The 21,863-nt window shown below is 55.8% G+C and overlaps 1 protein-coding gene across 3 annotated transcripts; it reads left to right on the plus strand.

The window, feature by feature from the left end:
• Positions 1–1,872: 1,872 nt before the first annotated feature.
• On the plus strand, positions 1,873–21,590 carry HIP1R (huntingtin interacting protein 1 related). Of its 3 annotated transcripts, none has more exons than XM_075041360.1 (32): positions 1,877–2,070; positions 7,215–7,278; positions 7,707–7,849; positions 8,199–8,255; positions 8,517–8,597; positions 8,731–8,807; positions 9,113–9,174; positions 10,311–10,451; positions 10,936–10,993; positions 11,074–11,149; positions 11,371–11,508; positions 11,600–11,658; positions 11,730–11,802; positions 12,170–12,353; positions 12,428–12,516; positions 12,817–12,933; positions 13,402–13,503; positions 13,743–13,937; positions 14,182–14,329; positions 14,651–14,737; positions 15,045–15,155; positions 15,538–15,674; positions 16,470–16,580; positions 16,706–16,764; positions 17,090–17,120; positions 17,253–17,315; positions 17,769–17,869; positions 18,502–18,607; positions 19,452–19,575; positions 19,735–19,796; positions 19,980–20,168; positions 20,257–21,590. In XM_075041360.1, the coding sequence occupies exons 1-32, from the start codon at positions 1,978–1,980 to the stop codon at positions 20,278–20,280; spliced, it is 3,162 nt and encodes a 1,053-aa protein (XP_074897461.1). In that variant the 5' UTR covers positions 1,877–1,977; the 3' UTR covers positions 20,281–21,590. The 3 variants fall into 3 exon arrangements, 2 of the variants coding, with proteins under 2 accessions (XP_074897461.1, XP_074897462.1); XM_075041361.1 differs by having other exon boundaries at positions 15,048–15,155; XR_012652308.1 differs by lacking the exons at positions 16,706–16,764; positions 17,090–17,120; positions 17,253–17,315; ... (4 more) ...; positions 19,980–20,168; positions 20,257–21,590 and having other exon boundaries at positions 1,873–2,070; positions 14,651–14,717; positions 15,048–15,155; positions 16,470–16,574.
• The last annotated feature ends 273 nt before the right edge of the window (positions 21,591–21,863 follow it).

The raw sequence follows: 21,863 nt of genomic DNA on the forward strand, positions 1-21,863 counted from the left end.
TCTTTGAATCAAAGAATCACAGAATGGTTTGGGTTGGAAGGGACCTTAAAGATCATCTAGTTCCACCCCCCACCACCACCCCACCCCCACCCCCCCCCCGCCATGGGCAGGGACACCTTCCACTAGTCCAGGTTGCTCCAAGCCCCATCCAACCTGGCCTTGAGCACTTCCAGGGATGGGGCATCCACAACTTCTCTGGGCAACCTGTTCCAGTGCCTCACCACCCTCACGGTGAAGAACTTCTTCCTTACAGCTAATCTAAATCCACCCTCTTTCAGTTTAAAACCATTACCCCTCATCCTGTCATGACATGCCCTTGTAAAAAGTCCCTCTCTGGCTTTCTGGAGGATATTTCTTGCCTATTTAACACAGCCCAACACATTTGGTACTTAATTTACAATGGTTCTCTGGGACATATGACAACAACTGCCAGAGACATGAGTGGGCCACTGGGTCGCGTGCGGTTTGTGAGCAGTTTGGGACATCCGTGCCAAGTCTGCACCGCTGAGCGCTGCGTGGGGGCAGCGAAGGGGTGGGAGTTTCTGGCTCTATCCACTGCCACGAATTAATTGCAGTGAAATACAACACTTGCACCGTGGTTTCCCCTTGTTAACTCTTTCCTATAATTTTCCGCTTTCTCTTTAATTACCTAAATGACAGCCTGCCTTCCTTCATGTACTGATGGCCTCAAAATTAGTCAACCAGTTCTGATCATAGCCGCTGTCCTCCAAACTCTTTCCTTCCCTGCCTGCAAGGATTACCCACAGAGGGTATCTCAGCTTCTCATTTTCTCAGCTTCTCATTTTTTTTCCCAAGTTTTCCACAAGCCTTTAAAGCGCATTTGATTCCTCTACCTGCAGAGCAACTTTACAGGCTCCATGCTCAAAATCCGCGGCCAGGATATGACAAAAATTCCCCCCCCAACAACCACCGATGGCAATACGACAATGCTCACCCTGAAGCTGTCCAGCAACTAAACCGTATGTCAAGCCCTAGAGAAATTGGTGCAACTTCCTAGCGTGAGCTGCGCTTGCCACTTTAAATGTGTTCCGCGTTGGCGGATGAACGTGCTGAACCCCTTGTGAATTTGAAATGCTCTACTGCTGGCTTTAAAATCAATACAGAAAACTGAGGTCAAGCGAAGCAGTAAGGATCTGCAGAGCCCTAGGATTTTGTGTCAGGGCTGCCCTGGATTTGTGGAATGGGAAGAAGGGGAATATTGGGGTTAATTAGCCGGACACCAAGTAACTTCCCAAGCAACTGCGTTATCTGCCACGTTCTGAGGCTCGTATCGAAACTCAAGCCGCCTCAAACTCGGCTGCTTTATTTCTGGAAGCATTACAAATACTCCAGGGAGTGCCTTTGCTATTGTATTGTCATACTGAATTATTATTAAAGAAAACAAAGCTTCTGTTCAGCTCTGGCCTGCTTTCCGCAGGGGCGGATGTGCTCTGTGCCGCTTGATTTTTCTAAAGGCAAGACCCAGAAGCGGGTAGTAATGAAGCTCCAAGTCTCCTAAATGTGCCGTGTGTGTATTTGCAGCGTTTATTTAGAGCCGAATGAAGAAAGGCTCTGTTGTGCTCTTGGAAAGAGGAGGTGGACTCGGAAATAGGCAAGCGCGGTAGGGCGGGAGGTTCGACACCGTATCTGTCGCCTTTCCTGCCCCGCGGCGGCTGCTGCTGCGGCTTCGTCAACCGGGGAAGAGCCCCGGGGCCTTCTGCCCCCGCGGGGGGAGCGGGACCGGGAGGGTTCGGCCGCTCTCGGACGTTCCGTTCCGCCGCGCTCCCCGCCGCGGCTCCCACCTGCCCGCCGCTGGGCGTGAGGCGGGCGGGGCCGCGCGGGGGCCGGGCGCGGCCGCCAGGGGCGCCCTGGTGCGCGGGCGCGGCGCGGCGCGGCGCAGTGCGCGGCCGGGAGGAGCCGGGGGGGAGGCGCCGGTCGGTGCCTGCCCGGTGCGCGGAGCCCGGTGCGCGGCCCGCCATGAACAGCATCAAGAGCGTGCCGGCGCGGGTGCTGAACCGCCGCGGCGGACACAGCCTGGAGGCGGAGCGGGAGCAGTTCGACAAGAGCCAGGCAAGGGCGGGGGGAAGGAAGGCGGCGGGGGGGGGGGGGGTGGAGGTGCTCCGGTACCGGCTCCGGCGCGCTGCGGGACCGGCCCGCTCCGCTCCGCTGGGCAGCGCCTCGGGGCACGCTGCACTCGGGGGATGGAGATGGGGACTGGGGGGAGAGGGGGGGTGTCCTCGCCGGGCTCCGGGGGGGCGGCGCGGTGCCGCCGCCGTCTGTCCGCCCGTCCGCCTTCCCGTCCATCTGTCCTCGCTGCCGGCGCGGCGCGCGCTCCCCCGCCCCCGCCTGCCCCACCGCTTCCTCCCGGGACGGTCCCGCGTGGGTACCGGCCCGGCCCCGCCGCCCCCGCTACCGGGCACCGTGGCCGGGTCCCCGCCGTGCGCCGGGAGGCACCACGAGCCCCGGGCAGGCAGTTTCCCCCCAACCCCCAACCCCCGGGCCTTATCGGCAGGTAAACACGGCCGAGAGCAAACAGGGAAAGTTTTATAGCCCTGGCCGTGCCGGCGGGAGCGCGGCCGAGCCCGGGGGCGGCCGCTGGCAAGAGCCCGGGGCCGACCCCCCCCCGGTGCCCACCGCACTGGTAACGGGCATCCCGGCGATGCCCCCCGGTGCCGGCCCCGTGGCGGCACGGGCTGCCCCAACGAAACCGGGAGGTGTTTTGCAGCGGGGATGGGTGACTCCCCACGGTTCCGGGTCACATGTGGGGTCTTCCCGCGGGGGTCGGGGTACCCAGGCCTGGAGAGGGTGGCAGAGCGAAAAGAAAGCCCAAACGTGTTTGTGCCCTGTGGTGTCCGGCTCGGACAGGGGTGTCGGTAGCCCTTTCGGTGGCCTCCGCCAGGTGGACGATGCTCGGGCACCCATGGGGCTGGCATACGGCTTATGGGAAATTAATTACTCCAACAGCACGGGCAGGGACGGGCTCACTGGCTGCCCCAGCAAAAATAATAGCGACCTCCCAGCACGCATCCTCTGACCCTTCTGATTTTTCAGGCTGCAGATTCATCGCAGATATTTTTACCCTTTGCCCCATTGCGTTGCTCATCCTTCCCCAGCCCCTGGGCTGGTTTGGCCCCAGAGAGTGCCGAAGTGAAGGCAAGTGGCGATTTCAGGCCTCACGGGGTCACGGTGCCGCTCGGCCATGCTAGGTAGGAAACGGAGCTTGTTGGGTTTGGGGAGCAACACGAGAAAACCGGCAATTCCGGTTCCTTCTGGACATGTCTCCTTCAATCGTCCCGCTGGGCACTGCTGATAAATAATCATGTCAGCAGCACTGCCTTGTGTGCCGAAGGGCAGCCTGCGCTGGCCAGGCAGGAGTGTGTCCCTCCTACCTCCTGCCCTTCCACGGTCTTTTCGGCTTTTCGGTGGAATTTGTGCCCCGCGCAGGTGCGACTTTGCTCACAGTCGCAGAGGTGCCTTGGGCAGTGCCACGTACGGGGCGAGTGGGTGGTCACTCTCTGTTAGACCTAAACCCCAGGCTCGCTGGCTGATGGTCACTTTCACCGCCTGGAACTGACCTTTTTTTCCAGTAACTGCTGAAAAACTGTCCTAAAGGAGCTTTATCCTAACATGGTTTCCTGTAGCAGTGCTTTAGGTGAGATCAAAAATGTTCCGGTGTCAGTACGCAGGTATTGATCTGCCTTTTACGTCTAATTATAGCGGCAATGCTGCCGGTTGCCTTTGTATCGCGGGGACACCGGTGGCATGTCTCCTCTGCGCACCTTCGCCAGCCAAGGATTTCACACCACCCTGAAAAATGATGCTGCCGAAACTGAGCGCCCCATCTCCTTTGCTCCAGTGAAGGCTGGGATGATGGGTGTGGATGGGGGTTGCCAGCCCTGGTGTGATCCTGGGTGCTCACAGGTGATGTGAAGGTCACCTGCTTTCCCTGAAAATGCTTTTTGAGGTCTCATGTTGGGGTGATGCAGACATCGCCCTCAGAGCGGCCGCGTGTGGGAGGTGGGAAGCCGCTGTCCTGTGGCGGGCACTCGCTTTGCAGCCTGGCAGGAGGCAAAACTTGCCCTTTTCTGTGGCCAATTTTTGCTTTCCTTGAACAAGAAGGTTAAAAATCCAACAAGCTCTGGAGCCGCCGGGAATACAGCATGCGAGTACCGAGTGGTGCTTTTTTGGTGTAATTTGGGAAGGAGAAGCATTAGGAAGGGAACTCCGGAGCGGCTGTTTGCAGTTCAGCTGATCTGGCAACCCTCGTGCTGCCTAGCCAGCGAGGTTTCCAGCTCGACGTCCTGCTGCCAAAAAATCACTCCCCGCCACAGCGTCACACCAGGACCCGGCATCCACCTGCCGGGTGGGGATTGCGGCCCTGTGGGATGCTGGGGCTTTGGGGAGCCGTGGGCGGAGAGGATCACGCCGTAATTAAAAGCAGCCTGGAAAGAAAGGGTGGATGTAAACTGTGCTCCTTCATTTGGGTGCTTTGATCCCAGCTTTAGTCACCGTCTTGGTACGTGAGGGCTGTGAGTAAGGCGTGAGGGCTGCACACGTGTGGGCTCCCACAGCCCGCGGCTGGGCAGGTTTTGGGGTCGGACCCCCCCGCCGGCAGGGCTGGGGCTGCGCCGCTCCCCGGCGGCCATGGGAAACCATCCGCAGGTGGCATGAGGGTTTCGGCCAGGCTGGTTGCGCACCTGCAGTGACAACCGGGACCTGCCCATCTCCGGATGTGCCAATGATGTCCCAAAGCAGCTGGGTCCAGGGTGAATCTCCCTGTTTCAGAGCTGTCCTCCACGGCCCGGCTTTGCCAGGCAGCCGGCAGGGACATCCTGAAGGCACGCGTGTCGAGGCTGCAGCATTGCCCTGTGCCCATCCCTGGTCCCACCATCCCCTTTTTTTGGAACTCCCGGCCAGGCTGGGGTTTGGAGCCAGTGAAAACACACCTGAGCTGGCAGCCCCAAGGGCTTGGCATTGGTTTGGTGCCACCGTGGTTTATTTGGGACCACGCTGGACGCGGTGTCTCCGTCGTGGCAGTGCTGTGGGTGGGCTGGGGGCTGCCCCTGCATGGGTCTGCTCCTCTGTGCTGGACCTAAAATGGCTCAGTTGAAACCACTGTGCTGAATCATCAAGGATGAAACCAGCCTCCCCAGCAGCTCCTGGGCTGAATTTTGGCTGGTCGGGCTGGAAATGAGATTATGGACAATAAACACAATAAAACCACCGGCACCAATGGGAATGACAGCCCTGTTTTGGGACAGGCCAGCTGGATCCCAGCCCTATCCCCGTCCTACCGGGCAGCACTTGGTGGGTGAGCTCCCAACGTGGGACGACGTTTCCTTTCCCGGGGGTCTGCCCTCGTCTCGCACATTGGCCGCCTCCGGCTGCGCCTCCTCCCAGCCCTGCAGGGGTCAAGGCTGAGCCTGGCTCCCGATGATGGGTTGGGACGAGCGTGATGGGTTGGGACGAGTGCGTTGTGCTGCTCCTGCACACGGCGAGTGGTAAAAATCCAGGTTTGGGAGATGTCTGCCCCACTCCCCCTGCCATGCAAAGCACCTCAGCAAGATGCAATAAACCCCCTTTAGCAGCTCTTTGCCAGAAGATGTGTTTCTAAGCCCTGCCTTGCAAAACTGTCAGCTTGTCGCACTCTGGTGTATGATAAACCTTGCTTTCTGTCAATAAACCATCATTTTGGTGTCGTACCAGCAGGTGCCGGCAGCCCTGAGGACCCATGGCCCATCTCCTCTCTGGCCAAGCTGCGGTCGAGGGTGCAGTCCCTCCGCCGGCTCCAGGCTTTTGGGTGGCTGCGGAGGTGCCGGGTGCTTTGGGAGAGGTGGTTGCGCTTCAAGTGCCTGTTCCTGGGCACTCCAGGCTCGTTAACCTTCGGGGATAAGAGGATTACAGGAAGTCGCCAGCTTAACTCCACTGCTGCTTTATGGCCCCACATGGCGGGGTAACACCGGGGCTTCCCCGGTGTGGGAAATGCAAAACAAGCCCCTCTCCCCAGCAGCTGGGCTCAGCGTTTCAGGACAGGCTGACTTTTTGGAATGCACTCACGGTGGTTTTGCTGCTGTCATCCCCGGTTCGTGGGCTCATTTGAGGCAGATTTGGTACATCGACATCTTTGGCATCGCCCCTTTGGCACGGCGTCGGGTTCCTCCTGCATAAGTCAGGAGCACCCGATAACTTGGCATCAGGTTCCTCCTCCCACAGGAAAGCGCCTCGATTCGGAGGCGTCCCCTGGACAAGCAGCTGTGTCAAAGCAGGTGCTTTCCCTGGGAGGGGAGACAAGATTTTTTTATAAGGTTTTGCGGTTTGTGGGGCTGCAGGGAGGGACCGGGTTTCTCTTCCGGCATGAGCGCCAGTGGCAGGGCCGCTTCCTGCCTTCCCAGCTGGGACGTTTTTCCTCTACTGGTGACTGAGGGCTCGCAGAGATGGGCACAGCCCGAGCGCTTGTGGGAGGGCGAAGCAGCTCGGTTGAGTCTGCAGGGACCTGGGGAGGAGGAGGAAGAGCCTCATCGATCACAAGAACTCGGTTTTGCAGCCCGTCATCACGTGGGACATGCAACCGACCCCTGTCTGGGGTTGTCTTTTGGAATAAACTCATAATTTAAAGTGTACTTGATCAAACACATTAAAATATAGATAACCCTCCTCTGATAATCCCATTGCTCTCGATTTTTGCTCCGTTGAAATGGGCATCGCGGCTGCCGCTCCCTCCTCACTCAGGGGCTGCGTTTTCCCCACACGCTGTTTGCACACAGCAACGCCGTCAAAAAAAACCCAAAACAACCCACCACCCCCCAGTTCAAAGGCTCCTTGTGATTAGTCAAACAACCCTGGAATTTGGCATCTCACTGTTGGGCTTTAACGCTCACGGGGCACGGTGCTGAGTTCCAGCATTTGTTTCCTGGGACGGTGACAGCAGGGAGCATCAGCAGCTGAGCACCGGCAGTGCCCAGCTCCGACAGATTGCGCTGGGGATGGGGGGTTTTAACCGGCTGCTTTGATCATGGATAAAAGCACCTGTTTCTCTATGTCACAAATGACTTTGAGGTGACAAATGTGTTATAAAATTCAAGGTATTCCCCAAAAGCACTGGGTGGCTGGGCTGTTCCCAGCTGGCAGCGCACCCAGCTCTTTGTTTTGGTGGGTGGGTTGGGGACTGTGAGGGTTGTGCCACTACTGACAGCCGTTCTCTCCTCCTCTTGCAGGCCGTCAGCATCAGCAAAGCCATAAATACACAAGAAGCACCGGTGAAGGAGAAACATGCCCGCCGTATCCTTTCCCTCGGCTCGCCCAGATGGCATGGAGGAGATCCAGTGACGAGGCAGGAGGGGTTTCACCCCACGGGGCTGGAGCAGCGGGAGGTTGGGAGACAGGAGACCCATGCAGACCTTGGTTGGGGAATGGTATCATGTAGGTCTGTCCATCAGTGAAAATGCAAAGAAGAGCATTGCAATCAAATTGCATTTCTTTGGCAATAAAATGCAAAGGGCCCCAGTGCACCCTGCAGCAGGGGAAGGTGCACCAGAAAAAAATAAATGGGGGTTTTATCTGCAAGTGCAGCATTGTGCTGGTGATCTCTGTGCCTGCAGTACACTCGGTGCATGTCTCCTTTTTCATGAAAGTTGAACAGGAATAGTGCCCAGCCCAGCGTGTCCCCTGCTCCTGCGTGTGTCCAATTGGCCTTAACCACAGGGAAGGGATCATCCTGGGGACGCACCACGAGAAGGGAGCATTCACCTTCTGGTCCTACGCCATTGGGCTGCCCCTGCCCAGCAGTGCCATCCTCAGCTGGAAGTTCTGCCATGTCCTGCACAAGGTCCTGCGTGACGGCCACCCCAATGTGAGTATCCCCTCTGAAACGTCCCTCCCGCGTTGCCGACGGGGGGGAAATTTTTGACTCTTGCTGACGTCCCTCTGCAGAGATGGTGGGTTTCCTTCCCTGCCCCGGCCACCTTCTCCAGGCCATGGGGCTGTGAAGCACTCTGTTATCTCACATCTTTGAAACCTCCCCATGCAAAGCCCTGACCTCTGGTTGCCATTGAAGGGCTTGAAAAACTTCTCCCAAAGCTGGAGCGGCATAAGGGGCTGGATCCATCCTCTTCCCCAGCTTCAGGACAGGCAGGCGGGCGCTAGTCCAGCTCCGTGCCAGCCCCCCCCCCATGCCACATCCCTTCCATTTTTGTCCCCAGGTCCTCCAGGACTGCCAGAGGTACCGCAGCAACATCCGAGAGACAGGGGACCTGTGGGTGAGTGGGGCGAGGCAGAGATTTGTGCCTTCCAGGGGATTTGGTGGTGGGTGCTGAAAAACGTCGTGGGCATGGGGAGGGCAAAGCACAACCTGAAATAACCTGTCATCTCTGACCCTGCTGGGTGATGGTTTTGCACATGGTGAAGGGCAAGAGGGTGAAAGCTGTAAGGCTGGTGCAGATTGACCGGTACACGCAGGCTCTGCTGGATCTGGTCACATCGCTCTGGATTCTCCACGTTTCCCCTTGTGTCTCCGGCAGGGTCATTTGCACGACAGATACGGGCAGCTGGTGAGCATCTACACACGGCTCCTCCTCACCAAGATCTCCTTCCACACCAAGGTGAGACCCTCTGCTGCCTCTCCACCCTGTCGTGCCAGCAGGGACGGGACTTTGCCGGGGCATGTGTCGCACCAGCAAAAATATTAAGAGCAACTGCTGTTTGTTTTTGGTTTTTTTTTCCCCTTTTACAAAGCATCCTGAGTTCCCTCCGGCCCTTGAAGTGTCAGATGAGGTGCTGGAAAAGACTGCGGGGACAGATGTGAACAACATGTGAGTGTCCTGGCAGGAGTAAAGCACGCGGTGCATGGTTGCTGGCTCCGTGCCTCCCAGCTGGCAGCGTCCTGCTATCGAAACGGCTCCTGTTCAGGGCAGCCATCAGTGTTTTATAAATTGGTTGGATGGTGCCTGATTCCTCCTGCACCCCCAGAGTGGTGAGGAGCGTAAATGCAGGGAGGAAACCCACCAAATTCTTGTCAATCTGAGCCCTTGCCGGCACAGGGACCTGCAGCGAACATGAGCAGCCAGAGCAAAGGTGTGTCTGCCACCGGGTGATGGGGTTTTGGTTTTTTTGGCAGCTTCCAGCTGACGGTGGAGCTGTTTGACTACCTGGACTGCGAGCTGAAGCTGTCAGAGTCAGGTGAGGAGGCGGCAGGTCCCTCCCGCTTGCCCTGAGGCTCTTGAGCAATAGTTTCGCTCTTTGGTCGGGAATGGAGTTCCAGCTCGGGAGGCTGAGGTTGGAGACTCACGTTCCTCCTCCTCTGATGAGATTTCTGAGGGCATTTCTCAGCCGGATTCCCCTGTTGATGCTCTGTAGAGGTGGTTGTAGGAAAATATTTAAGGAACGTGGCTGGTTTTAGCCCACCTGAGCAATGCAGACTGTTGTTTCAGAGCAGTGCTGCTCTGAAATATTTTTTTTTCTTCTTTTTTTGGTACAACCATGTTAATCATATGTGTTACCCAAATCCTTTCTATCCTCCCAAAGCAAAGGATGGGGCTGTACCTCTTTCTAAACACTCATTTCCCCTTGTTGAAATACCTCTGTGGAGGGCTGGAGGCCCCTGCCCATGTTTGCTTCTCTCGCTTCCTTCTCCAGGAATTTTTAGATGGCTTAAAAATGCGGTGGTTTCTTCCTCCGTCGCGAGTCAGGAACACGGAGCTGCCCTGGAAAACAAGGCACAGTGGGAGAGACTGTGCCCCTGGCTCTCATCAGCCTCCCGCTTCTCCTCCTGACCCAGTTATACAGAGAATTTATATTCATAAATACTTTAAAGCTGAGCAGGGAAGAAGCCAGAGTGGATATGCTGGCTGGATTTCTGCCAAGGGAAGGGATCTGTTTCCAAGCCAGGGCAGGCGAGGCTGCGGTGCCAGTGGACCTGTCCCCTGCCCTGGGATCCTCTCCCAGCTCCCCGCACAATTAAATGGAGCAGAGCAAAACCCCTGGCCTTCTCCAGCCGCGTCGTGCAGCGGCAGCTCCTGAGGGCAGCCGTCCTGCCTTTGCATCAGCCTGGGGTTAAATCCCTCCTTTTTGGGGTCGGGGTACCTGGGGCAGAGCTGAGCACCACTTCCCTTTGCCACTGCGGTCCCTTTGGGTGTTTTTCTTGCTCGGAGGGGGGTTGTTCCCAGCCCAGCGGGACAGGACGGGCAGCAACCCTGGCATTTACCTCATGTCCCAGCAAAGCCACATCCGTCGTGGTTAATGATCAAGCCGAGTGGCCCGGAGCAGGACGGCTCTGCAAACAGGGTGCTGGCACCTCACTGTGCTCAACCCTTCAGTTTTCAGGCAGCTCAACACCTCGATGGCAGTCTCGCAGATGTCGGCAGTGCAGTGCCGCCTGGCCCCCCTCATCCAGGTCATCCAGGACTGCAGCCACCTCTACCACTATGCTGTCAAGTTAATGTTCAAGCTGCATTCCTGTGAGTCCCTGGGGATGTGCCCCATGCCGGTCTTTTCCCGGGTCAGGCTTCTGGCTGGATTCTCGGGGATCAGGCTTGCGTGAGTGGATGCATCCATTGCCATGTCCCTGTATCCCAGCCGGGCTCTAAGGACCCACTCCATCCCACGTAGACATCCCAGACGAAAGAATTAGAAGGACTTGTCCTTGATGAATTCAAACTGATATGCCTTGGCCTGCCAGCCCCCTGCACGGGATTGCTGGGCAGCGTTGTGCCAGGGGCCTTGTGTGGGTATTTTGGGGTTCTCACGCCCACCTCTCCCTGTGTCACATCCCTGGTACCTACGCTGGGGATGGGGGCACGCCACTCCTGTCCTGACCGCTCCCATCCCACTCCCACCTGGCTTTTACCCCACTGACTTTTGCGGCTGGAGGGATCTGGGCACGTGTGAATAAATTTGCAGCCCCGGATCAGTCATGGCTGTCCCCCGCGTCCATTACCGCAGGTCTGCCCGCTGACACGCTGCAGGGCCACCGAGACCGTTTCCATGAGCAGTTTCGCAGGTAACCTGGGGCCGAGGTGGGGTGGCAGGGTCCCCTCCACCGCCTCCCCTGCAAGTGTTTTTTCTTTCCCTCTTCTCCAGCCTCAAAAACTTCTTCAAGAAAGCATCCGACATGTTGTATTTCAAGCGGCTCATCCAGATCCCCCGGCTGCCAGAGGTATGGTGGGATTTTGGTCATACATGATGCTTTAGAGAGCCTGTGAGTTCAGGGTGGATGAGAGTGTCCCCACAGACGGGTTTGGGGGCTGGGGACACTGTGGAGGGACCCACTGACCCAGTTCAGCAGCATGGGGATAGCTGCCTCCCTCCCCATGGCAGTCTGCCTGCAGTGGTCCCCAAAACCCCAGGGGATGCCACCATGACTTCTTGTCCTCACAGAGCCCCCCAAACTTCTTGCGGGCATCTGCGCTGGCCGAGCATGTGAAGCCAGTGGTTGTCATCCCTGAGGAAGCCCCTGAGGACGAGGAGCCAGAGAACCTCATTGAAATCAGTACGGCTTCCACCACGGAGCCACAGGTGGGGGCACGGGGATGGGATTGGGACACTGGGACGGTGGGGGACAGGCACCCACAGCCTGGCTCAGCCCCGCACCCTCTGTCTTCCCCAGGTGACCTCAGATATATTTGAGCAAACCTTCGGGCCACCCAACGGCATTCGGGATGACAGGTAGGGGGGTCTAGCAGTGGCAGAGGTGGGGTGGCCGCTGCCACGTGAGACCAGCTTGCCTTTCTCCACAGGGATGCGCAGATTGAGAGCCTGAAGAAGGAGGTGGACATGCTCCGTGCAGAGATGGAGAAGATTAAACTGGAGGTAAAGCCTGGCCGGGGAGCAGCCAGTGTGGGAGAGCAGGGTGGTTTTTGGTGCTGTAGCATGGAAACCCTGATGGGATGCAGTAGGAGCGGGGTCCTGGCACCCAGCACTGTGTTTTGGGGCCTCTCCCAGTGCCAGGACCTGACTCCTGATGGAGATGGGCTGGAGGCATGTGTGACCTGTCCTTTGCTGTCCAGACCGGCTGTTAGCAGCAGGGACAGAGCGGCTGCAGGGACCGAGGGGAGAGCTTTCCTATGCATTTCACAGCTGCTTTGCCCAAATCACAGCCGGGCACCTGGATAGGGATGTTGGGGAGGGCAGAGTCATTGCTGGCATCGGTGCCCAAGTGCCTGATGGTGTCCCGCAGGCGCAGCGGTACATCACGCAGCTCAAGGCGCAGGTGAACAGCCTGGAGGGCGAAGTGGAGGAGCAGCGCAAGCAGAAGCAGAAGGCACTGGTGGACAACGAGCAGCTGCGGGATGAGCTGGAGAGGCTGCAGAGGGCAAAGCAGGACAGTGACAGGTCCCAGCGGCTCTGCGCCGAAGCGGAAAGTAGGTGCCCTACAGCGTGCGTCGGCTGAGGGGTACCTGTGCCACGACTGCTGATGCTTTCTCACCCTGTTCAGAGAAAGCCAACGCCACCGAGATCCGCTACACGAAGCTGAAGGAGAAGCACAGTGAGCTCATCAACACGCACGCCGAGCTCCTGAGGAAGGTAACGCTGCTGCCTGTGCCAGGCAGGGACCGACCGCTGCCTTTGCTCCTCAGCCACCGCTGGTGTGGCTCGTGCATGCCCAACCCCACCTCGTATTGGTCCCATCGTCCTGCATCCAGGGATCTCTGAGCACTGGCTCGGGGCACCCCTTGAATTCATGTCCACGGACAGTCAGTGTTTTGGATGCTGTGAAAAAGGCATCTCCAAGCTACTCTCCCAGCCAGAACTTGGGCAGAACGAGCATGGCGGTGGCGAGGGTCCCTCCCCAGAGTGCCCAGTAATCCTCGTGTCCCCATGCAGAACGCTGACACTGCCAAGCAGCTGACAGTCACGCAGCAGAGCCAGGAGGAGGTAGCACGTGTCAAGGAGCAGCTGGCGTTTCAGGTGGAGCAGGTCAAGCGGGAGGCCGAGATGAAGGTAAGCCACCATGGTCCCAAGTCTGGCCCCACCAGCCTGGCACTGAGCCCTTCCCAGCCTGGGGAACGTGGTGGCTGTGCACAATTTGGGTGCAAGGGGTAGGGGTGGTTGTTGGTGTCCATCCCTGGTCTGGGAAGGAGTTGCCCTGGCTCCTCAGGAGGGTGTTATTTAATGCGTGCTTCATTCCCTCTTGCCCAAATCTGCCATTTTGTCCCCCAAGAAAATGCCATGGTGCAAATTGATGGTTTGGGTGCTTTTGTTCTCTGGGGCCTAAGCTAGGGGCTGCTCCCAAAATTCCTGCTCTGGGGAAAGGAGCCCTTTCAGGAGACTCCCGCCCGGAGACCCTGAAAACCCCTTCTGCAAAACACGGCCGGGCTTGTTCCCATCATCCTGGCTGTGTGCTGGTGCCGAGCGGGGCCAGAACATGTTTGCAGCAGCTGAGCCCGCAGCACGGGCGTGTGGTTGCAGCTGGAGGACCAGAGTGTGCAGATGGAGCAGCTGCGGCAGGAGCTGGACGCCCGGCGGGATGAGCTGGACCAGGCGCAGCGCTCGCTCAGCCACGCCAAGCAGGTACAATGCCAGGGGTGCAGGATGCGCCCAAATCCCCATCACAAATCCCTGTCACGCAAGACAGCGTGCCTGCCACCACTGCCAAGCCAGCGGTGCAAACAGCAGCCCAGGGAGCAGTCATTGGGCTGAATGCGGGTCCACCCCATCAGTGTCACGAGTTGGGCATGTCCTCAGCTCCCCCCTGCGTAACTGTTGGGCTCGCAACCTGGTGACAAGGGGTCTCCTGGCCCCACTGGCAGGCAGGCGCGGAGCTCAGCGCCCAGGTTGAGGCTCTGCATGCCGAGAAGGAGGTGCTGAGGCGGTCGGTGAGCGAGAAGGAGTGTGAGCTGCTCTCCACGCGTGGCCTCATCGAGGAGAAGGAGCTGCAGCGGAGCCAGGAGGTGGACAAGGCTACGAAGGAGATCCGCGAGCTACAGGGCAGGCTCCTGGAGAAGGTACAGTGCTGTGTGGAGAGCCTACTGCCCCTCTACTCGCTGGGGCAAGATGTTTTTGGGGGGTGCTTAGCAGTTGGGGGGGCTCAGCCGAGCCATCACTGATGTAGCTGGTGGGATATGACTTGCAGCAGCAATAATGGGATGCCTGGGTCTAATCCTGCAAAGGGACTCTCGAGGGATATGCTGGTGATGGGGGGGTCTTGTGTCCCAGTTGTGCCGCTCATCTGTTTCTCCCGCCCCACAGAGCAACCAGGAGCAGAGCCTGCAGCAGAAGCTGCTGGATGAGCAGTTTGGCATCCTGCAGGAGACGGTGCGGGAGGCGGAGGACATCCTCCGTGATGCGGTGGCCAAGCTGGACGACCCATTGCATGTCCGCTGCACCTGCTCCCCAGGTACATCCCGCCCGCCACGGGGGCTGCAACCCGCAGTCCCTTCTCCCTCCAAGACAGATGACATTGCATTTCAGCTTCCCCCAGGCATTTTTTCCTACCAAACATCACTCCCAAGGAGGTTAGGGTCAGACTTCCCAGGAGTGAATTTTTAGCTCTGCTCTCAGCACTATTTTGCTCAGATTTTAGTGCTGTTGCCTGGCCAGAGCTGCGAGGACCTGAGCTGTCTTGGCTTCCGCTCAGTAGTACCTCCTGGAGTCAGCACTCGTGCTCGTTCAGACACTCGGCAGCCTGACCATGCTAATGAAGCTAAATTTGTTGCAGATTACCTGCTCAGCCGGGCGCAGGCGGCGCTGGAGTCCACAGACGCCCTGGAGAACGGGCACGCGCAGTACGTGGCCTCCATGGCAGGTACCTGGGGCTGGGGACCGGTGGCATTGCTTGCACCTTGCTTTTATTTTTATACATCCAGCAGCCCCCGGCTGCTTGGGGGCTGTTGGCAAGCGTGCAATGCCCTGGTGATGGGAGGACATGGGGGATGGAGTTGGAGGGCCCCCATGCCCTCATTCAAGGAGCAACCTGCAAGCTGGAGGGGTCAATACTGACCTCTCCAAGTCCTTGTACTGATCCTTGGGTGCCTTCGAGGGTGGGTTACAGCCCCCAGGGCACAGCCAGTAGTGCCCCGGGCTGGCAGTGCCTAACCGTGTCCTCTCGCCAGCAGACGCCGCAGGGCTAGTGGGGGCTCTGGCCCTCTTTGCACACCTGATGGCCGACACCATCGTGAACGGCAGCGCCACGTCTCACCTGGCTCCCACCGACCATGCTGACCGTGAGTGCCGTGCGTGGATGCAGCAGGTGTTGGGAGGGGGGTTTATGCTCTTGGGGCTTGTTTTTGGGGTGGCTGTGCCAAAGCCTCCTCCGCCAGGGACTGGATATGGGGCAGATCTATACAGGGGCTAGCATGGTCCTCCCAGCTCCCCATGCTCCCCTTCCTGACATTCCCTCCTCTCCAGTGCCCCTTCCTGGGCCGGGAACATCGCTTTGCTCCTGGAATCTGATTTATGCTCTTTAAGAAATTTGCTGGATGCCACAGATGCTCAGCACTGTCTCCACGGCCGAGGGGAGGAGAGAGAGAGGAGGGCGGCAGGGCTGGGATGAAGGGGGACCCATTGCCCAGTGAGGGGCCCAGCACCAACCCATCCTCACCCCAGGGCTGATGGAGACATGCCGGGACTGTGGGCAGCGGAGCCTGGACTACCTGGGTGAGCTGAAGGACAAGCAGAAGCTGGGGCATGCCAAGCTGGGGGACGTGCGGCAGGCACTGCGGGGGGTCCTGCAACTGGCCCAGGTAGGAGATGGAGCCCAGTGTACCCACCTTCCCACCCGCATCTGGCAGGGTGGGTTATTTACCAGTATTGCTATTTCGTAAGTGAAAAATCAAAGCAGGCAGTTAATGTAGAAGGACATTGCCTCCATTTGTCAAAGCGGGATGTTTGCTCACAGACTTCTGGCTGCACCTTGATGAACAGCTTTTTAAAAAAACAAAAACAAAAATCAAACCATGGCTTTCCTCATTGTCCAGAACTGAAATTGGAGATACTGGCTTGGAGTGAGCACTTTGGGGTGGTTTGTCCCCCATACCCACAGGTTCTGGTGCTTTCCTTGAGCCGTCTGAGCTTCACGTGCCAAAGACCCTTCCTGGTGCTGCATGGAGACAGTCACCCTCAGATCAGCTGAAATCTTTCAGCCCAGTAACCCCTGCAGAATAAAACTTCCCAACTTTCAGATATTTCTTCTCATGAAGCCCCCATTAGTCTTTTCCATTAAACCGCTGTTAATTCAAAGGCTGTCAGCTCTCCAGAGCCCTCTGGAGCTCTGCCCTGCCGAAACTGCTCCTGTGATCAAGTTTTGTCACCTTGATTTGAGACATATCTTACCTCTGAGGTTCCCGTGCCATGTTTGCTGCAACTTGGTGGTACATGGGCCTTCACCCTCATGGTCTGCAGAATACTGCTCCTGCAGCTTTATTTGTTTAGGGGGAAAAAAGGAGTTGGATACCTTGGTTTGGTGTTATTCCTTACAAATATTACCTTCTCTCTCTCTCTGCCTAAAACCTCCTGGTGGCTGTTGCCTCCTCCGGCAGGAGCTGAGGCCCAAGAGCTTAGACATCAAGCAGGAAGAGCTGGGGGACATGGTTGAGAAGGAGATGGCCTCCACCTCAGAGGCGATTGAGGATGCCGTCAGGCGCATAGAGGTGAGACGAACCTGCAGGATGGGCCATTTTGGTGCCTTGGGGCAGCAAAGCATCCATCTCTCCTCCACCCTGCTCGCCCTCGCAGCAACGTGGCCTCCAACCCTTCCTCTTGTGTTTCCCAACAGGAGATGATGAGCCAAGCCAGAAACGAGAGCTCCGGTGTTAAGCTTGAAGTGAACGAGCGGTAAGTTTTGCGGAGCGGCATGTGACAGCCGCAGGCAGGTTTCTGTCCCGTGCCCATAACCTGCTGGGCTGTGCTCTGCTCCAGAGCCCCGCGTGCAACCCAGTGCTGCATCATCCTGATGCTGAGCATGAAATTCTCATTAAAAGGGTGGACCTTTCTCTTGCATGGCTAAGCCAATTGTTCACAGCTGCTTTGTGGGCTGCTTAGAAGTAACCTGCAGGCTGGCTGGTCTCCAGAAAAGACTCATTTTCTAACTGAGGCCAAAGCCTGCTTCCCTGGACGCGGCATCAGAGGACGCTGAACACTATCTCTTGTTTCCCTACAGGATTCTGAACTCCTGCACGGACCTAATGAAGGTCAGTACTCCAGAAACCTATCATCTGGGGTGTCAAAGACTGCGCAAAACTGTAACTTCCCACCATTGGCAGCATTAATCCTTCTCTATAAAATCCCTATCAAACACCAAAACCTGTTTGTCTTCGTTGCAGGCTATTAGACTTCTTGTAATGACATCTACAAACTTACAGAAGGAGATAGTAGAAAGTGGCCGGGTAAGTCTTCCGCTACATTCATCTCTGCACCAACATGATATACAGGAGTTCCCACAATTTGCAGAAACACCTGCTGAATTTTGTGCTTTCCCATGTTAGCAGTACTCTGGCAGTCTTGCTTGCTGGAGATGGGCTGCCCAGCCCTGTGCTCTTTGCACACATTGCTGTCACCTTTGCAAAGCCTTGTCCATCTAAAGATGATGGCCCAAACTTGTGTGTTTTAAACCCAGCCCAAATTTACTGGCTGGGGTCTCCAAAGCTAGTTTTCTTGATACGTATTTAAGCAGGCCAGTAAGAGCGGCCTGAAGGGCGCAGAAATGCTGCCAATCCCTTGCATTATGACTTATATATGAATTTATAGATTGTTATATTTTATATGGATATTTTTTGTGGATTTATATATTGTATATTAGAAACAAGTTAATACAGGCCATAATATTCTCGTAACAACAGGGGGCAGCAACAACTCAGGAGTTTTATGCCAAGAACTCACGCTGGACCGAAGGTCTGATCTCTGCCTCCAAGGCGGTGGGCTGGGGAGCCACGCAGCTTGTGTAGGTACCCCTGCGACCTCTCCCACGGCTACTGCAGGAGGCTTCTCTCCAAGCATGGCTCTGCATGCTTGCACCCGGGGCTGGCCCATGCTTCTCCATCAGCCGATACCCTAAACTGTCCCGCTGCTGAGTCTGCATGGAGCATTATTGCTAATACCTTAAAGAGCATCGTAGACTGGGTTGGACCACCGGCTACGAAATCACAGTCACTGAAATAGGGACTGCCAGTTCCTCCCTGTTTGCAAAGTGTGAAAGTTGCTACAATCAAATACTCCATGTCCTAGTTCCTGTTCGGATGGTCATGGATGGGATGGCTGGGATCAGGGCAGGGAATCCCCATGCCTGTGCAGGAAATGTGGGCGTCTTTTTGGACAAAGCTTTAAAAATCTCATCCACTTCATTACAGAAATACAATCCTGCTTCCATTGATATTTCACACCCATCCAAAACTTCTGGATCTGGGCTTTGAGTACCTGCTTTGTAAATGAGCTTTAAATAATTACAGGCAAAGCTGCTGGCTCAAGATCTGATGCTGAATTCTAAGGGTATAGCAGGAGATAAATACTCTGCACTTGCTTCGTAGTGCGTGGTGAGTATCTCTAACATGATCTCCCTTCTGACCTGTAACGCAGAGAGTCAGCAGACAGAGTTGTCCTGCATACGGGCAAGTATGAAGAACTGATCGTCTGCTCCCATGAAATTGCCGCCAGCACGGCCCAGCTGGTGGCTGCTTCCAAGGTGAGTATCCCAGCAAGATCATCTGCATATGGCTCATCAAGTTTTAAGTCATTTTGTTCCCATACTGTTGTCCCATGGATGCTTTTGGGCAGTGGTGCATGGCTGTCCTGTCAGCCAGTCCTGCAGCCTCCTCCCAGAGCAGGGAGGAAGGGAAGCTCTTATTATTTTCAAGTCAGTCTGTGATTTTAATCCATGTGTCTTCACCTGCATTAATATTCCCACACCTAGCAGGGCTTGCCTTGGAAATGAAGATGTGTAAAACCTCCTGTCTTCCTCCTGTCAAGCTGATTATGTAAAGAAAATGTTGATAACTAATAAGAAACCTCAAATAAGCAATTGTAGGAGCCAGCATTGAGAATGATGGATTTTTAGTCCTTGCCACCTTTCCTATTTGTGTGGGTGAAAGTGATGGGTAGAGGTTTCAGTGGGCAAATGGGGGTGCAGATGGGGGGGAGGAGGACCTGTACTGCTTTTTACAGCACATGGTTTTAAAATTAAGGGCATGGTTAAAAAAAAAAAAAGCTCTGTCTTCACTGATGCTGCTTATCCACGTGTGCTCGGCTCAGGTGGGAGCAGAGCTGGTTTGGTGTCCTGGGGCTGAAGGGCCTTGCAGCAGGGGTCACCTTGTCTGGCTGTGATGGGATCATCAAGAATAAACGTGTCCATCTGTCCGTCTGTCCTTTCCGGCCCCAGGTTTTCACGCCTAAGGACCATTCTGACGTGGTGTGCTCGGTGTCTCTGCTCTAACGCAGAACATGGCTGCCTGGGGGCTCCCTCAAGCCAGCGAGCACGCATGTGGTGATGCCGTGGCGGGGACCCACAGCCATCCCCGTGCTCTTTGCAGGTGAAAGCCGAGAAGAGCAGCAGGAACCTGGCCCGGCTCCAGGAGTGTTCACGCAACGTCAATGAGATGGCAGCCAACGTGGTGGCTTCCACCAAGTCGGGGCAAGAGCAGATTGAGGAGAAAGGTGAGGTTTTTGCAAGGAAAGGGGAGGGGAAAAAAAAAAAACCCCACATCCCTTCCTGGCCTGACGAACACCCGGAGGTGCCCATCTGGCTTTGCTTTGGCACATGAGGGTCCTCTGCAAGGGGTGCGCTCAGCGAGGACCCCCCATGTTTCTCCACAGACACCATGGACTTTTCGGGGATGTCCCTCATCAAGCTGAAGAAGGAAGAGATGGAAACACAGGTACATCCCTGAGGGTGGATTTGGTGCCGCCGTCTTCGGGCCAGACTGAGGTCCTGATCCGGACCTGCACGCGGCAGGTTCCCTTCTGCCCCTCCACTCCCCAGCATGGCACTAGGGATGGGGGGGGGGGGGGGAATCATGCCCCCAGGGTGCACAGGAACCAAGCTGGCTGTTTGGGTGCAGGTGAAGGTTCTGGAGCTGGAGAAGCGTCTGGAGGGCGAGCGGGTGCGCCTGGGCGAGCTGAGGAAGCAGCACTACGGCCTGGCCGGCGCCTACGAGGCGGCGGAGGAGGGGGAGGCGAAGCCGGCGCCGGCCCCGAGGCGAGGCATCCTCAAGAAGCCCCCCTTGGCCCAGAAACCCAGCCTTGGGGAGGTAGGGTCCCCAGGGGTAAACGTACATGGTGGGGTGCGTTCACAGCACGAGTGACTGGTATTTCATTTTATTCCCCTTCTCGTTTCAGCCCGAGCGAGACGCCGGCCCGTAGCCACCTCACGGGGTGAACTTCTAGCGGGGGCTGGCTGGGTTTTCAACAGATCACATTGCCTTCGCGCTGGTGTGCCTTCGTGCGCGGGGGTCTCCTCACCACCCGGCCTGGGAAACTGGATATTTTTTAAAAAAATACTACTTTTTTTTTTGTTGTTTTGTTTTTCTTCACTTGATTCCTATCCGTAGAGCAGGGGGGCTCCTGCCTGCTCCCCAGGTGGCATGGGATGCCCTCCTCCTCCTGGCCTGCCAACTGGCTCTCCTGGTTTAATTTAATTTGGGGTTCATTTGGGTTGAAATGGTTTTTTTTAAACTTTATCAGCACTAGAAGTTTTCAGTAAATGTAGCTCTCTACTGCACTGCTCAGACCCTTTCAAAGAACTGAACTGTTTTTAAAGTAGGAAACTGTTGGGCTTTTCTTGCAACCATTTTTTAAATTCCCCTTTTTCAGCTTGAGGAATAATTTGACTTTGTTTCGGCATGGGATTAGCCCTCAGCAGAGAGGGAGACGTTGGCCTTAACCGGCGCAAGGAACAAGGCTTTTGTAAGGGGAAAAGCAGTTACTGGCACACACTGGCAATAATGATACAAACATTTTTTTCTTTTCTATTTTTTATTACTACAGCAATGTCGGGATCAGTTGCATTACGTTTTATATTTAAGATAATTAGCAGAATTAAATCTAACCGTGGCCTGCGGGAGCCAGGGGATAGAGAAGTCTGCAGCAATAAGGAATTACTGATGTGGAAAGACACAGGGGCAGCTGTATCTTCCCTTGGAGCTACTACCACGATGTAGATTATTAAAGAAGCAATATTTAAAATAGGTGTTGTGGTGCTTGGTCAGCTTGTTGGTGGGGAGGGGGCCAGTGCTAGGGCCATGGTTGAAGCAAGCCAGCCCCAAATTGCAGGGCAGAGGCTGGCAATAAAGTGCCTTGAAGATAATTAGCTGAAGCACCATGGTGGTGGCATGTGTGGGACATGGATGTGTGACATGGCCCTGTGCTGCTGACAGGTGAGTGCATGGGTGGAGGGGGTGGGAGGAGGGTGTAATATCTCTCAATATATAGATATGTGTGTGTGTGTATGTGTATACACACACATATGTATAGATACAGCTATTCAGAGGGGTGTGTAGATATACATATTTGTATATGTGTATACAAATGTGTGTGTATATATATACACACACTCCTATGCATATGCACAGGTTGACACACAAATATATATATATCTATCTTGCTCTATAGCTACCTAGCTATAGCTATACAGATACAGCTACGTATCAAATGTTATATTGTGTATATCTGGCTTTTCCCTCTATGTACATATGTAATGGTATAGCTACACCTATCTAGCTCTATACATGTGTATCTATATTTACACATATGTATCACTCTAGAGGTGCTATAGAGTCATGTCTATATGTATCTAGGCATATATGTGTATGTATGCACATATATATAGATATACATCTATATAGCTAGTCATCTATCTATATGTATATATGCGTGTGCATCTCTATATATGTCTGCATATATATTTTATTTATATTCCCCTGCCAAAAAAAAAGCATTTATGTGTA

This window comes from Buteo buteo, chromosome 11 (genome assembly GCF_964188355.1).
Source record: "Buteo buteo chromosome 11, bButBut1.hap1.1, whole genome shotgun sequence".
Lineage (NCBI taxonomy): Eukaryota > Metazoa > Chordata > Aves > Accipitriformes > Accipitridae > Buteo > Buteo buteo.

What these genes read in the sequence shown, in the direction of transcription:
- HIP1R (XM_075041360.1), top strand. Translation starts at nt 1,978, where the DNA reads ATGAACAGCATCAAGAGCGTGCCGGCGCGGGTGCTGAACCGCCGCGGC. An exon ending in GAGAGACAGGGGACCTGTGG is followed by an intron (nt 8,256 to 8,516) that starts GTGAGTGGGGCG and finishes TGTCTCCGGCAG; the next exon opens with GGTCATTTGCACGACAGATA. An exon ending in AGATCCCCCGGCTGCCAGAG is followed by an intron (nt 11,150 to 11,370) that starts GTATGGTGGGAT and finishes TTGTCCTCACAG; the next exon opens with AGCCCCCCAAACTTCTTGCG.